The sequence below is a fragment of the Lissotriton vulgaris genome, chromosome 1_1 (assembly GCF_964263255.1).
Source record: "Lissotriton vulgaris chromosome 1_1, aLisVul1.2, whole genome shotgun sequence".
NCBI classification, from domain to species: domain Eukaryota; kingdom Metazoa; phylum Chordata; class Amphibia; order Caudata; family Salamandridae; genus Lissotriton; species Lissotriton vulgaris.
Window position 1 is genome coordinate 585,847,482 of NC_141685.1, and position 16,208 is coordinate 585,863,689.

At 44.7% G+C, this 16,208-nt stretch overlaps 1 protein-coding gene across 1 annotated transcript in view; it reads right to left on the reverse strand.

The window, feature by feature from the left end:
* The window catches only part of LOC147747513 (guanine nucleotide-binding protein G(I)/G(S)/G(O) subunit gamma-5), a 76,718-nt gene that overhangs the window by 27,822 nt on the left and 32,688 nt on the right, over nucleotides 1-16,208 (reverse strand). The window contains exon 2 of the mRNA XM_086953979.1: nucleotides 14,436-14,591. Within this exon, the coding sequence (XP_086810105.1) occupies nucleotides 14,466-14,591 (126 nt within the window). The 3' untranslated portion in view covers nucleotides 14,436-14,465. The remainder of the gene's footprint in view (nucleotides 1-14,435; nucleotides 14,592-16,208) is intronic.

Genomic DNA, 16,208 nt, shown 5'->3' on the forward strand with positions numbered 1-16,208 from the left:
AGAACACTGGGATACTCCGCAGGCGGGAAGACTGAGCAATCTCCCACCGATTGCCCCGAGAGGTGTTTGGATGCATGGTTTGTGATACATTGTAGAGGAGAGCCAGAGTGGCTCTCTGCATCACCTATGTTCCTTGTATTCCTTGTGCTAATTCATACACTCTTATTGTGACAGTTTAACCCCTCATAGTCCTTTTTACACTTGTCAAGCAAAGTTGTGGTTCTACTTTGTAATTTGTTGTTCTGTTACTAAAAACAGTTTACAAGCCCGCTGTCTGTTTCCCACCGTTTTCCCCGACCCTTCCCTCACACCTGCCCCACCCACCACCTCCCAGGATCATGGGCCGGCCATGCTTTTACGGATGCCTTTTGTCCATAATTCCGGGCCCAGCAGGGAATAGAGCGGTTCCCTGCCAGAGGCCTCAACTCCCTGATGGGGCGCCTAGCACTCCTCCTCGCAGCCCCTCAAGCCCATGGTCATTCTGTCTGTGGCGGATTATCACAAACAGAATGCAATGGCCAGATTGAGCTGCGCACCACATGCACGAGTGGTTAGGTCTGGACACCAAGATCTCCTTTTAACACTGTGTAGCCTGAGAGGAAGGGGTCTTCTGAATGAAGTCCTGGGGGGAGTTGATGCATTATCTCCCAAGTCAAAAATTGAGGTTGCAGCATAGCCCGGATTTCAGATCCTACTAAAAACGTACACAGACTCATGTCAGTAACATATCTGTCAATATGCACCCTGTCATGTCTGGCAGGACGTCCAGCCTCATATTCCAATGTACCACACTCCCCGTGCTCACTGCCTTATATCCCTCTGTACCCCACACCTCGCGCTCACTGCCTTTTATCCCTCTGTACCCCACACCTTGTGCTCACTGCCACAACATATCCCTCTGTACCCCACACCTTGCACTCACTGCCAACATATCCCTCTGTACCCCATACCTCGAGCTCACTGCCACATCTCCCTCTGTACCCCACACCTCGCACTCACTGCCACACGATATCCCTCTGTACCCCACTCCCCATGCTCACTGCCACATATCCCTCTGTATCCCACACCTCGCACTAAATGCCACATATCCCTCTGTATCCCACTCCTCACACTCACTGCCTGATCGCTCACTTTACCCCGACATTCATCTTCTATGTGTGCTCCCCTTCCACTCGTTCTAGGTCTGTTCACCCCCTTACTTCTTTTAGTACCTTACTCCTTTCTCAATACCTATACTTCTTTTCCCCTTCAGGAACAGCTCAGACACATCTCTGCACTTCATTTATATCAAGGCACCCCACTACCTCACCTGTCTAAAACAGTCTTTATTATTCCCTCTTCCTCAGCTGTCTCTGAAACACCTCCCTCTCTCTACCTGGCCCTCTCTCGTTCTACGGGTGCATTATTCTCCCCTCTACATCTTGGATTTACCAGTCTCTGCACCTGAATCTTTTTCTTCTACACCCCACTTCTTTGTCCACCCCTCACTACCCTTCTGTTTGCCTCACTACAGTCTATATCCGACCCACCTTTCAGTGCCTCTTCCCATTTTGCCTCCCTCCCTCCCTCCCTCACAGCGCTCTCCTAGCATGCATCCGTTTTTCCCCTCACCCCCATGTCTGCCTCTACCCCTCCTTACTTTTTTAACCAGCCCCTCTTTCTACCTTCCTGTTATTCTTGGTAGTGAACCTTTCATTTCACGCTTCCGGTTGTTTTACCTACGCATTCAAATTGAGTAGGTCATTGCTGTGCTCCCAACATCGAGACCCAGTCCCCTGGCCTCTCAACAAACCCAGATATAACAACAAGCATTGGCATAGACAACAGGTCTCGCCTTCGGGACCTGCTGCATAACTAAATACTTAGAAGGTCCCAAAGGCGAGACCTGTTGGCTATGCCAATGCTTGTTTCTCTCAGCTTGGCCGGACCATTACCGATCCAGATTGTCTGCCATTTTAGCCCCGCCCCTATTGATTAACATTAGCCACGCCCCTTCATTTGCCAGGTTAGCCGCCCCAGGAAAAATTTCTGCGGACGCCCATGCCCTACCCTGTCGACACCTGCACTCCGCCTCACTCTTCCTAGCTCACACCTTCAGCATCTGCTGTAGCAACAGCAGAGGACACTTCTCAAACCTCGCTGTGAAGTCCTGAAATACCTCCCTACTCACTTCCTGACCTCTCTGCTGGAATTCAGGAATGGACTTAAGACATGCCTGATCAACTAAACCCCCCCCATGGTCAATGTTCTCAGCACCTGGATATCCTCACAGGTGATCAGCCATGCTTTACAAATCTGGATTGAGTGGAAATTATACAAAAGGGACTAAACTGTGGTTACATCTGTTTAACCCAATATTCTCACAAAGCAAGCAAATACTTTAAATACGTATTGCTGTATAGCAAAATTGACTTAGTAACAGGCAGGCAATAATATTTAGAAGTCCAAGTATAATAAGGAATTGTGCTTTCTGCTTATAGAAAAGCTCCTGCTACCGGAGTGTTGATCCAACATGTAAACGGCTTTATCGTTTCATGACTGCAGTATAATTACAACCAAAAGGTGCCAAGCCTCCATTTCTGACATCTTGGAAGGTTATGGATCCAATACACAGAGTGAGTAGGTGTGACTACGTGTCCTCTTTCCCTACCGCCGGAAGCAAAACTAGAGATATTGGTTAGGAAAACCTCCGTTTTTCATGGTTTTAGATCAGAGAGTAACCTCAACCCTAAGTTTTCAAGAGGGTCCACTACAGACTTTGTTTTTGGGGTCAGTGGGTGGGAGGGAAGGTTATCAAAAGATGGAAAATGATTAACTTCTGGGTTCAAAGTTGGCCTCTTTGGCATTGACGTTTAAAACATTATACTAGTTTATACTAGTATACTAGCACTGACGTTTAAGACATTATACTAGTTTCAAATGAGGGTATCTAAGGTAGCATGCGTGAGACCAGGACTTCCAATTAATCTTTGCTGCTCGCTGGATTGCATGAAGCTGAAGACTGCTTTGCCTTTTATTAATTAACTTTGTCAGCACCTCTGCTATTCTAGGAATACACTTCAGGGTCATCTACCGAGTGAGCCCTGGCGGGAGACACTCCCTTTTCTCCACAACCCTTGTCGAAACCTATAGTTCTCCATGATCCCCTCAGAAGAGGCCCGGATTTGAAGCAGCTTTTTAAAGCTTTGAGGGTGGGTAGGTGAACGCAGAGGACATGCACAATGACGTCCTAGTGTAAGGCTGTCCAACAGCACTGGCCCATTGTCATCCCTTTATTTTAAATAAATTTGAACATAATGTTCATTTATGTCAAGTAATTTTGGCATAACTCACTGGAAATAGTAGGAGTGACGTATTGGCAGCTTCTTACGATTTTAACTAAAGGACATCTGCTAAGCCCCTCACAGAAAGCATCAGTGACTTAACTGGACTACTGAAAAAGCACATTCAATAGCACGTTAAGTGGTGGAGATTCAGCAAGACGAGCACACTTCCATCAGCGCCAACTTTTATTTTTTGATTTATTTCTTTGTTACCCTTTAGCTTGCTGGTCAAACACTCGGTTGGCCAACCTGCTTGCCAAATTCAGAGACCTTTGTAGTAGTGTCTCAGCGCAGTAGCCCTTTTGGTGCATGACACGCAGAGTTCAGAATACTCTGTTGCTCACCAAGTCCACACACAAACACACACTATCCTTATTTACCCGGTACCTGGGTCATTGCTTTGCAAATGTAAGGTCACAAACCTTAAGTGACGTCAAAAACACGAAGGAAAAATTTTGTGGGACGATTGCCATCTTCCATTTCAACTGTCTTCGATAAGCAGTGAAAAAAATATAGCAGTTTTTTTTATCCGTAGGCTACTGCATTAATACTTTGTCATTTCGTTTCTATATCTGTTCCAACCTTTGCAAACATTGAAACTCTGCAAGCATTAGCCGTCTGCAAAGTGTACATTTAGCCAGGAGCCTTTCTTTCTTTACTGTACAGTGCTTACACAGCTGCATGCTACGCACACAGGTATATAATTTATGCTCAGATTACCGATTCATTATACTTTGTGTTGCATTATTGTACTGTGCCTTCTGCTGATCTGAACATAAATACGTTTAAGATAGGAGATATGTGAGAACAAAAACTTGGCTGAACACAGTTTATTACTGTACTTGATAGGCGTGATGCACTGTATGGACATAATCCACCTACCTTGTTCAACCTAGGACTGCTCACTGAATTGTTCTCGTCCTCCAGATTACCTTGAGCACCGAAACCGGAGTTTATTCCCATTTGGAGAAGACCGCGCCACTCCTTATAATTATTTAATGCAGGGAACCCCGGTCTGAGAATTGGCAATTGAAGGTGCAGACACGAGCAAAGGATATCAAAACTTGGTCTATAGAGAAGAAATCCCTTTTGCACTGGTGCCCACTTGTACACTGGGCATGAGTGCCATAATCGAGTACTGCAACTATCCACCCCCCACAGGCCAGAGCCTCCATCCTAAACTGGCACTAAACAGATGCACTTTCTCCCTGCTGCTATGTTATGCAGGGGCGCAATTAGACCCGAACTTCAGGGGAGAAGAGGGGGCCTACCATTTCACACACTGGGGGCTGATACAGTATTAGAATACTTGTTTGAAAGGCCAGTAGGTCTGGCTTTAATGTTCTAATGCATGGAAAAGAAACATGTCCAGGCCTGTTCTTTTATGCTGTAGATCATTAGAGCCAGATCTTTTGTCTTCACCAAAACATTCCCCTGAGACACTGAGCACTGCTGGAGGTCATAGAGTGCTCACCAGACCTGCAAGCATCGGATTTTCGCAAGATGGTTGGTACCAAGTGAGTCCATCAAAAAAGAACGCACTGAAGGCTTAATGGAAAACTGTGTTTTCGGATTACAAGTAGCATGAACTGCATATTAACATGCTTCAATTGAACAAGATGCGTGTGGTGGAATCTCCCAATATGCCCAATAACAAGCTCCCACAGACACTGATGAAGTAGGCTTGAGTTTTTAAGAATAAAGTAGAATAAAGAAAATCGTGAGAGCTTATATGACTGTCAAACTGAGGTGGGCTCACCAACAGCTCAGATCGAATGGGTATCCACAGAGTATAATAAGCCGGATATCTGTTCACAAAGTAAACGCATGCACACGTTGGTTTTTCTAAAGCAGGGACCTAGCCAGAGAGCGATAATGTTGCCTATTATGGGAGGTGATGGAAAATGATGAAAGACTGTATTTATCTAGAGGTGGCATATCTTTGTTACTTACACTATTATCTCAAACATTAAAATGTTGGCACATTGCCTAACTGGATTCAAATTAAGGTCCTCGGAAAGCTCAGGCACTAGATCGAATCTCCTTCCTTAGTTGATGTACTGGAACTTTCAAAAAAGCTCTAATCCTTCAATTTCATCACACCATGTAAGCTCTAATGTTCTATTGATGTTTTAACATGGCCATTAGGACGCATTCCTCATGCTGTCTAGTGAGCGAACCGAATGCAAATTTTGGTATTTGGGTTTATACATGAGTAGCTAAATGAGTTGTCTCTTGTTTAAGGTTGAGTTGTATCGATCTGCATTTACACAATGGTTTGAAGTTAAGTACATACAGAGCATGCATAATGGTTAACTGTGTAATGTGTTCCAGTATTACTATTGAGGGGTTCTGGTGAGATCTTTGGCCTTGAAGTTTGTAACGGTCACCAGAAGTCTGAGATGGCACTAATTTTTTATATTACAAGCCATTTTATTCAAAGTGTGTGAGAAAGTGCCCTCTTTCTGCATGGTTGCCCCCCACGTTTTGCTTGATTGCTGATGTACTTTGAGTATGCCCTGGACTCCTGCTAATTAGGTAGTAAGGGCCTATGTTCTTTATTTAAAACTGCATTGAAGCCTAAACTCAAATAGCATCTCTGGCCACAGGTCAGCCCCTGGTAAATAGTACCACAGGTACCCAGGGCACTGTGACCAGAGAATGCCTCTAAAGGCTGCATCACTTATTGTGCCACTCTTAAAGGTCCTGAACCCTGACACTCATACACTGCCTTTGCAGGCTGTGTGTCTTGGTGCAGAACAAAGTGAAGAGCCTACATGGCACATATCCCTGTATGCCATGCCTACAACCCACTGCCCTGGCATAGATCAGTCACACCTCTAGCTGGGTGCACTATACCAGTGGAGAAGGAGAAGGAGGAGATCTGCAACCTCTGGCTCCGGCCAGACACCGTGGATCTGCCACACACTGCACCCGCAGTCCACAGCCCGAGCTCGAGTGGGCAACACCACGAGGAGGTCACCCCAGAGATCCCTGACCTGCCTCAAGCCGACGCCTGTAGTCTAAGGCCAGAAGGCCCCCCTAACCGCGACAAGTAGCTTGTAAGAACAGCTGACCACAACAGGTACGCCTGCACACTACGTCCCACGGCCTTGTGTGCCCAAACAGACTGTGCCTAACCAACCCCTAAATTCCCAACTTACCACTCAAGTGGTGGTCGCACCCAGAAGACCTACATCTCCCTGCCTGCAGTGCTTTTGAAAACAGGAGGTTCTCTATTGAAACACTGCCCTACACCCGGCCACCCTAGTGCCGCTGAGGGTGCACCTTTGCTGCTAGTGTGTTTCCCCATTCGCCCTGAGCTAAAGTCCAGGAGCTTTGCTCCCACAACCCAGTGGCCTGCTCGTCAGCAGCCACCAACCGGAGGCTCCCTATCCCCCATTGGGAAACATTTGGCCTCAGCACTCTGCACTCCTAGTGCCGTTGAGGGTGTAACAAGAGTGCATCCTTGACCCTGGGGGACCTCCAAATCTACCCCCAGACCCTCAACTCCCCCTACCAAATACTTACCTCAAAACCGATAACACTATATTCCTCCATAGGATTACATTGACTGTTATTCTGTGAAAAGTTTTTAAGTGTGGAGTTTGAGAAACTAAAGAAATTCTTTAAAATTGCATAATCTGGTGTGATGATGGGAGTTAAAACTGGCCAGGGAGGCAACCAACTACTTTTAATAACTGGAGCACCCTGTCAGAAAAAAAGACCTTAACAGGTAAATGCTACCAATGGGGTCAAAGTATCCTGGTAGTCTGATGTGAGTTCCCTTTCAGGGTCCAACTCTAGTCCGTCAATATGTTTCGCGCCCCAAGTGGTCAAAAGGAACAGTGGTGGTTCATTAGGAAAGGAATAGTGGGTGAATCTTCCTACCCCACAAATGTGACAAATGTGGGGCCCTGTGAGTGGTACTTATTTGAGGTTTGTTTTCCAACAGGTCAGGCGAGAAAAAGGAGACAGAATTATGTTCCTGGCATAAGAGCGTATTATTGACCAGGATATCCACTTTTGTGGACCAAATTGTTCATCTGGTGCTGGAGTAGCTTACAGACATGACCCACTCAACATAAAAATAGGTAAGGTGAAGAGAAAATCTTTGAGAATATCTCACATTTGGAATTTCTTTCAGCGGAGCTCCGAGCCTAAAGAGTTAGAGGATGGTACCCCCGTGCACCAAATTTGCCAAAGGTCACAATAATAACTGCCATGCAGTATGAGAGAAGAAAATTTCATTGTGTAAGTGGCACAAGCTTTCATAAATACAATGCCGCTGTGCAATTAGTGTAGTTGCCAGTGAAGCAGCCAACCATTGTATCCGCACACAAAAGAGATCACCATAATGCGTCCTGCCATCTCACAAGTGGTCGCAGTATTAAGAACAGGAGCACGGTTGTGTTTCCATTGCTTCCCTTTCTTATACATCGTGAGGCACATAATCTTACCTCCAACTGGAGAAATAAGTGCTTATAAGAATGAAAAAGAATCAACTGGTACACACAAGACCTTGAACAAAAGGTACCCAGATCACAAACACTTTGGAACCTTCCTCCAGTTAGCAGACACTACCCCTGCTGGAGCTGTACCGCGTGTAATTCTACTGAACACTCAAAACAACTACAGCTAGGATCTTTCTCCTGGACACAGCAACAGCACACCAACTGCAACACCCAAAACTGTATTTACCCAATTACATATCCCTGCCAAATGTATTATACAGAGATGACAACTAGACCTATAAAAATAAGAATTGGGGAACAGAAGAGTATCATAAGATGTGGACGCAATGCTACAAAGAAGAGCAACCACTTCAATGATCTGAAACACTCCATTAACGATCTGAAGTGGGCAATCCTGGAATCAAAAAATCATGGACCCCAGCCACATTATTTAGGCGAAAACAGCGCTGGGTGTTCCACCTGCATACCAACCAGGATTGATTGAATGACAACATCCCATGGATCGAATTGTAGGCCTACATAACTGAGCAACCCAATATGGAATTTACTCAGGCCTATTCTTTGGTGTATAAATGTTGCTACTGATCACCACCTTATGTACCAGAATGATCGTTAAATAATTATAACAATCCGCGACTATCAGAACAACACTTTTACATTATATTAATATAAATTTACAGATACAGGGCGGATGTCAGGCTTATAAGATTACATCATACCAGATCACACAAAACGAATTACTTATTAATAAGTATCATTCGGATGTACTAAGTGTTACCTAATGATGGCCCTTAATAAGCTACTCTAATATGAGTTTTGTGACCGGCACCCTGTACACCCAAGTGCAGTTAACAGTTACCCCATTTACTAACGATAAGCTTCTTCTCCTTTGCATTTCAACACCATTTCATGTGGGCCACCAGACATACATGATGAGGTTTGATGGATATTCACCATGTCTCATCTTCAACACTGTTTTAAGATGAACGTCACATGCGTGAGAACATTTCTGGCACATCCACACTATCTATAACCTCAACACCACTTTAAGATGCCCACCAGACATGCGCGATAATACTGGAGACAGATAAAATGTCTTCACTTCACCACCACTCTAAGATGGCCGCTAGACATGTGTGATGATGCACTTCTGGGGTCATGCAGATTACGGCTCAAGCCCGAAAAGTGTACTCCTTTAAAACAGGTACCCCCGGCTCCCGCATCCACATTCGGGAGAAGCAGAGGACAAGGGCAGGTGTGACAACTATATCGCACTCCGAAACCGGAGTACTAAATACCGGTCGATGAACTGGCGTACACCGATACAGCATATGTGATCGTCCGGTTTGGATCCGGCTTATTTATCTCACCTACTTACTTCCAGTTTAGCACGACTGAGCGCTGCACCTCTGCCCCACCATAGGGAGTACTTATATCTTGAGTTGGAAGCAAGATTAGGGGCCTCACGATGTATAAGAAAGGGAAACAATGGAAACACAACCATGCTGGTGATCTCTTGTGAGTGTATAAAACAGTTGGCTGCTACACTGGCAATCTACACTATTTGCACAGTGGCATTGTGTTTGTGATAGCTTGTCCCACTTACACTATGGCAGTGCTCAAAAAAAAAAAATCAAAAAATGTCTCAGTCTGCAGGTCTAGCAACTTAAAATAAATCTACTCGACCTAACTATAATGCACTTGGCCGCCGTCAGCAAATGTGACAAGTTAACAAGATTTAAAGGCATTTTTATTGCTCATTCACTTTATGAGCTGGGTGAATTCCTTAAAACTCTGCTGCGCTGAGTTTTTTCCACGCTTGTGCTTGTCAACGGTAAGTTGGTGTGCACGAGCAAAGAAAACCAGTGCTAATCCACTTCGCTGCGAGATTTCTCAATGGGGGCAGTCACTACTGCTCTCACTGAGAAAAATGTCAGTTCGCTTTGAGGAAGCTGCCGCTCAAGTAGAACTTCTACTCGAGCTGCAGAAAGAAGCAGAGCCCTCTTGCACTGTGTGAGATGCTGTTCATGCCGATTTTACAGTGCAGGACAAACACCTGGCACTAAAAATCATTGAGACTGGTGCAAGGTAACCCACTCCGCCGCATGCGGAAATCCACGTAGCCTGGCAGAGTTTTCTTGTCACTTCCCGCCCTCTTGCACTGTGCAAGATGCCGTTCACACCAATTTTAAAGTGCGGGACAAACACCTGGCACTAAAAATTGTTGAGAATGGCACGAGGTAACCCACTCCGCCGCTTGTAGAACTCTGCGTAGCTTGAAGTTTTTTTGTCACTTCGCGAATTCCACTACATATGATCTAGATTTTACATTTAATTAAAAAGGTGGGTTTAATACCACTGCTTTTTGTGCAAGAAAAGCGCCAAAACATGCAGTGCATGCATTTTTACTTGAAGATGGAAGCGCTTCTCCATTTTACCCATCAATCAGTGTGGAGCAGTATCATTTTTATTGTGGTATTTTCTGTCTAAGGTACTTTTCAAACAGTTGATGAATCGTTTCAGTTTTGGCCCTGCAATACTTCTTTAAAATGGCTAAACACTGCTGTGAGGGAAATTAGGCAATATTGTTAACCTGCACTGTAGTACATGGGAAGGGAAGAGTGGGCCTGAGCAGCAAAGCTAAAGAAAAAACATAAAATATGAACTTTTGTCTCAGAGCACCAAGTTTGAGCTTTAAAACAGGTGTACTCTGAAAAAGGCGGCAGGGAGTCAGGTGGACCATGTGTCTGAAGTACGTGTGTTAACCCACGGGTCTACACTTTGTTCAGATCCTTTGAAATGCAAATGGGTCTTCGATTTGGAGCAGGCACCGGTCTTCCTTTGGCTCAAGACTTTCCAACCACCAATTGCCACTTGCAGAGACTGTAAGGATGATCAAGTTGTAGGCTACATGAGACCATGACAAGTCTGGGGAACACCATGCTGCTGCGGCAGATCGCTTTGGAGAGAAGTGCCAGGTGCAGTCTATCCACAGTATCATTCGGATATGCCTCTTCAGTCTATTATACTTCTGTACACCAAAACATGTAGGCCAGGAGGCACACAAGGACCTTCTGGGAGAAGGTGTGTGAGATGTCTGAGGGGCATAGTTAAACTATGATCCACTAATACAGGCAGTTTAATTTATTTAGCAGACACTGCACATGCCTCAGGGACTACAGTATATCTGTTAAAATACGCTGTCACGGCACACATCAGTGCATCAATGAAGCCAATGAAAATCCACAAAATGCAGCTGAGGCATGATCTCCAGTACCATCTCAGCTTCTTATGGGCCTGTGCTTCCAGTCCTATCAACGGGGCAGTGGCGTTTTTTAGCATAATTATGGCTTTGCCACATTATCCATCATCTACTGCATACTATCTAGATTTTAAAAATACTAAAAATATTTTGTTTCTAGCTCAAATAGTTAAAAAAGTTACTAAAATTGCAGCAACATGTTCCTACATAGCAGAAGGCCTTTTGTAAAGGTTGACTGGTCAGCGTTCGGCTGCTTATTGCTATATTTAGGTGTTAAATTGGTACATTTGAGGTGCGACCTATGCCCAGAAAGGGTTAACAAGTGTAAAATTAACAAATTAATGAAATTATACTTTCCTAAAATGTGCTGCGTTACGTTGCATAATTTGCCCTTCCTTGCCTCTGTTTAGTCAACCTTGCAGTAAATTTGGCCCTCCCATCGATCCACAATTTCAGTAGCCCTGCCTATTAAGAAGTTGGGAAAGGTATTGGGGTGGGTCTTCCCCTTTTCACTCCTGCCCTGGCTGCTCCATCTGGCTCCTCGCTGGGAATCGTGGATAGCTGGTTGCTATGCCCAGTACCAGTTTCTTGTTTTGCTGCTGCCATGGAGCCTCCGAGTTGCCACATAAATAATACAGGTAAGTAAAATAAAAATGCTAATTCATTTATGCATTTGTATATGCTTTTCTGAGTGACTGAAGCAGTAGTACTATGCTAGAATGTGTTATTGATTGGAGGTTGTGCAAGGGAGTGGTAGTGATTTGTGGGTGTAGCCATCAATAGTGCAGTTTCACCAGAGCCCAGAGTTAGTGAGTGTGTACAAGCGTGTTAGTGAGAATCAGTGAGTAGGAGTACGTTTGTGTGCGAGTAACACAGAGTGGGAGTTAGTATGGGTGAGAATGAGCAAGTGAGAGAATGGGAATTAGAGTGAATGAGGGCGAAGGAGACTAAAGCCCAGATGATAAAAACTTTCACACAATGCAGCGCAGCAGCCGGAGTTGCTGCGTTGCACGAGATGGAGAGAGTAGGAAAGCGCCATATCTGCAAAGATACAGCACTAACCTGCTCTCTCCCATGAGCCAGCGCACAATTAGGCTGCCGAGTGCCACAAAAACCCATTTGCGCCATAGTGTAAAGGTGTCTGCATAAGTATAGCATAGGTTTTGTACTGGAAGGGTGCCCTAACAGTGCAAAATGTTATGCTTTGATTAACTTCAAAACTTTTCCTACTTCGGATTTGTGCTATACAGTGCAGTACACAGGCAAAGTGGGAAAAGTTAGGAGGAATAAAAGCATTTCTCCCTTTCAACGTCTGCTTTAAAGTGCTATTACTTTTTGACATCAGTCTACTATTGTTAGTAGATAAGGTTTTACATCAAAAACCATGGTTGGTTGCATGGGAACGCACAGGTACTACCCATTGAATGCCTCCTTGAAGCAAAGCAACACAAAGATGTGCTTTGCACTGCATGCGTTACTTTCACGTTTTGCAATAGAATGTAAATTTAACAAACATTTTGCGCCGGGTTTGCCTCCCAAGTGATGAAAACCTACACAATATATATATATATATATATATATATATATATATATATATATATATATATATATATATTTTTTTTTTTTTAATCAGGGTCTAAATGTGAGAGGGAATGAGCAAGGCAGATTTTGAAAGAAATGGGGTAAACTCATTCAAAGATCACCAACAGCCACTAAGGCCATTACTGAGAAGATGTGGCCCAACAGCCTGAGCTGTGCCAACTTTGGGAATGGAGGTTTAAATACCAGTGTCCGCTCACTTGGTGATACTAGGCAAATCACTTAATCTCCCTGTGCTTAATAAAAATAAACTGACTTTGTGTAATGTAATGTGGTGCTCACATAAAGCATCCTGATGCCTTTGGTCCATGTGTACACTATATAAAACTGCACAAATAAAAATGACAGGTAGACAGAACATTTTACTCAGAGGATTGGAACTGCTACCCACTGGCCCTCTTTGCTATCCATCTACTCCACGCCTATTTTGCAAACATAATTTTGTATGTTGGTATGGTTTTGGCACTTTTAGAACCAAAACCACAAATACCCAATTGACATAACAGTTTGGACTGCTGGATAGTCACTGCATTTAATAAAAATATTTTTTTTTTTAAAACGTTCCTTTTTAGCATTTCTTTATCGCATATTACCCCTCACATGAGTATTTGCATTTGCATTTATATAGTGCGTACTAAAGACAATTTGGGATTTCTGCCTTCGTTGCTGGGAAGCACAGGAAGATGGTACAGACTGCCTTTAAAGTGCAGATATGGGGTCTTGCATATCAGAGTTAATGGGCAAGCAGTGTCTCTTTAAAACAAAGCGTGATCACAAAAGTACAATGCCGTGCATAATTAGAACCCCCACTGTGGGTTTTTGTCCTAAATGCTGTTAATTACCTGTGACCCCCGCCTACCCATCGCCTGCTTTGAAGACACCACAAGCAGAAAGGTAAGCTGAAGGCCTCTGACGGAGAAAAGAAAAAGGTTTGTACCGACTCTCTTCTCCGGCCGTACTCCTCTTTCTTTAAGTGTATTTAGCAGCAAAGGCTTATGGATACAGCATTTTGTTGGTATTTCCTTAAAGATCGGACCCAAAGAGGATACATAGTAGCCCACATTCTTGCCAAGTGATTACAGGATCTTCATTATTTTGAAACGAACCCATGGATGCACACTGCTTGTCCTTCCCCTTTCCAGTTACCTACTCTACCCCCCCCCCCCCCCACCCCACCCACGCAGGCACGCTGGTTGTGCCCATCTAGCGGACATTCCTTGATCTTCAAGACAGCTAGGAAATGGAACTTACTTCATGTGATGCAGTTGATATGGACCTCAATTTGTGCCCTCCTGAAAAGTCGCTTTCCCCTTATACCAATTTATCAGGCTACGATGCTCACTAAATTTAATAATATCTCCATCTGTCACTTGCTGCTGTACAGATACATTAAGGGGCAGTGGTAGCTGCCCCTTGATTAACTCATACCCCCCCCCCCTTGACCCGCAAAAATGTATTGCTATTTATTCATGGTCTCAAGTCCCCTGAAGGCAACAGAAGGAACGGAAATGCAGCAGGGATATTGGAGGTTCAGTTTACACTCAAGACCCTTCCTGCAGCCCCTCAGCAGAATGTAAAAAGTTACCAAGGTACCAATTTTGAGGCAATGGGTTAACTGGAGACTTTATCAGGGGCATAGAGTATGTGACATCACTTTCGCTCCTAAATAATCATGTGGCTGAAAATGCCAAAGAACAAAGGATTGAAATAAAGAAACCTTCCTGCAATGCTATAGAAATAGCTCCACAAAACTGTACCATGAAAGTAGTAACTTACCACTGATAAAAAGAAGAAACTTTCTCCAAGTTATAAAAATGAACAAACTTTTGGAGGCCTGAAAGGATTTGTACTAGAAGAGACTCCAGTCAGCAAGGGATCGTGTGGGGCATTCTGAAGGCAGAACTGCTTCAAGTCGGCAGCAGCTTGAGAAACCTGTGTAAGATAAGCAAAAAACTCAGTAATACTATTCACAATTTAAGGTCCAGCAAGAAGCTCTTCCAAAAGAACATTAACCCCTTAAGTAATTAAGAACGTAAATATGCACATATTAAAACCTTTATGAAGTTAGAGGCACATTTATTGGCTTTATCTCCACATAATGATGGCAAGAGAACCAGAGTTGCATTTTTCACAGAAAATGTAATTTCTTGTCTTAGTACAAACGACCCAACTCCACAATGGTAGGGTACCAGAAGCATATATAGTCACTTGCGTTTCTGACCAGTACCAGAAAGTGGATGTTATCTTCTGGGATCCACATTATAGAGCCGTTTAACACGTTCGATGCCGATGACGGAACCGCTTCGTCATCAGCTGTGCTGCGCGTTCTGATTTTGCGCCTGATTTTGCGCCTGTGCAGCGCGTTCTATTGAGCGGGGCAGGCCATGACGGAACCGCTCCGTCACGAACACAGCTCAACCGCGGCTGGCGACGGAGCGGTTCTGTCACCAGCATGCGGCCGCCGCCCCGCCCTGTTAGCGATACGGCGGAATAGCCGCCGCAGCGAAAGAGTTAAGAATAAAGAGTGTTGATGCAGATTAATAGATGTCCAGAAAAGCTAAAAAGTCAAATAATTTACACCAAGGATGGTTCCCGGGGATTTCTGAGAACTGGTCCTGAACTCCACCGACGCACAGCTGCCCTTCAAGAAGCCCGGAGGCTGTGGGTCCTGAGAAGTGCAGCAATGATTGAGTTCTGCTGGCTAGCTTAGGAGATGCTCACCCATAAAGGAGAGAGCAGCAGGAACCCATACAGTGGACCAGTCTGGTGCAGGGATCTGTAAAAATCAAACTCCCAACCAAGAGCACACTATAGTGGCCAGGGGCCTGAAGGAAATGCTCCTGTTGGGTAGTGTTGGCCACCTGGAGGAGCAAAATGAGCCCCAAAGAAAATTGAAATTAGTCCTGCAGGCCCATAGCAATTGCCATTTAAAGCTCAGTCCCCAAGAGGACAGAGTCGAGAATGTCCTATCTTAAAATTCCCCCAGAAGCCAAGCCCCAGTGGGTCCCTCAATCTTAAATTGATATTTCCATGGCGAGGGGCGTGTGGGGCCCACTCCTTGAGCCATCCCCAGGGCCTTATGACTTCAGAGATGTTCCGGGGGTTGCCCTATTCCCCCTGGGGACAGGTTAGCCCAAAAAAGGTCCATAAAGCTGATAAGAGCTGTGGGGCAATCTTCAATCCCTCCCCCCCATTTCCCCCAATCCGCAAGCGCTTGGTGTCCCTTATGGGGGAACAAGGGAGGAAGCCACAGAAGTAAAATGTCTGTGCTGGGAAGCCGCTAACAACTTATTCATACCTGGGGTGATGGAGCATCCCCACAGGCCCGTACTAATGGGCTACAATTCGCATATTGCTCCAAGGCCTCAGACATCCATAAAATATGTTACAGGACCAGCAGGTCCAATGACTTCAATAGTCTCCTGCAACCAATCATAATGCTCTTGACCCATTAGCAGGTTTCAAATTGCATGATCTTGGGCAAACATTTTTTCACTGAGCTGCCTTTTTCTTCATTACCACATATGCGAGCAAGTCTACAGTTAAAAA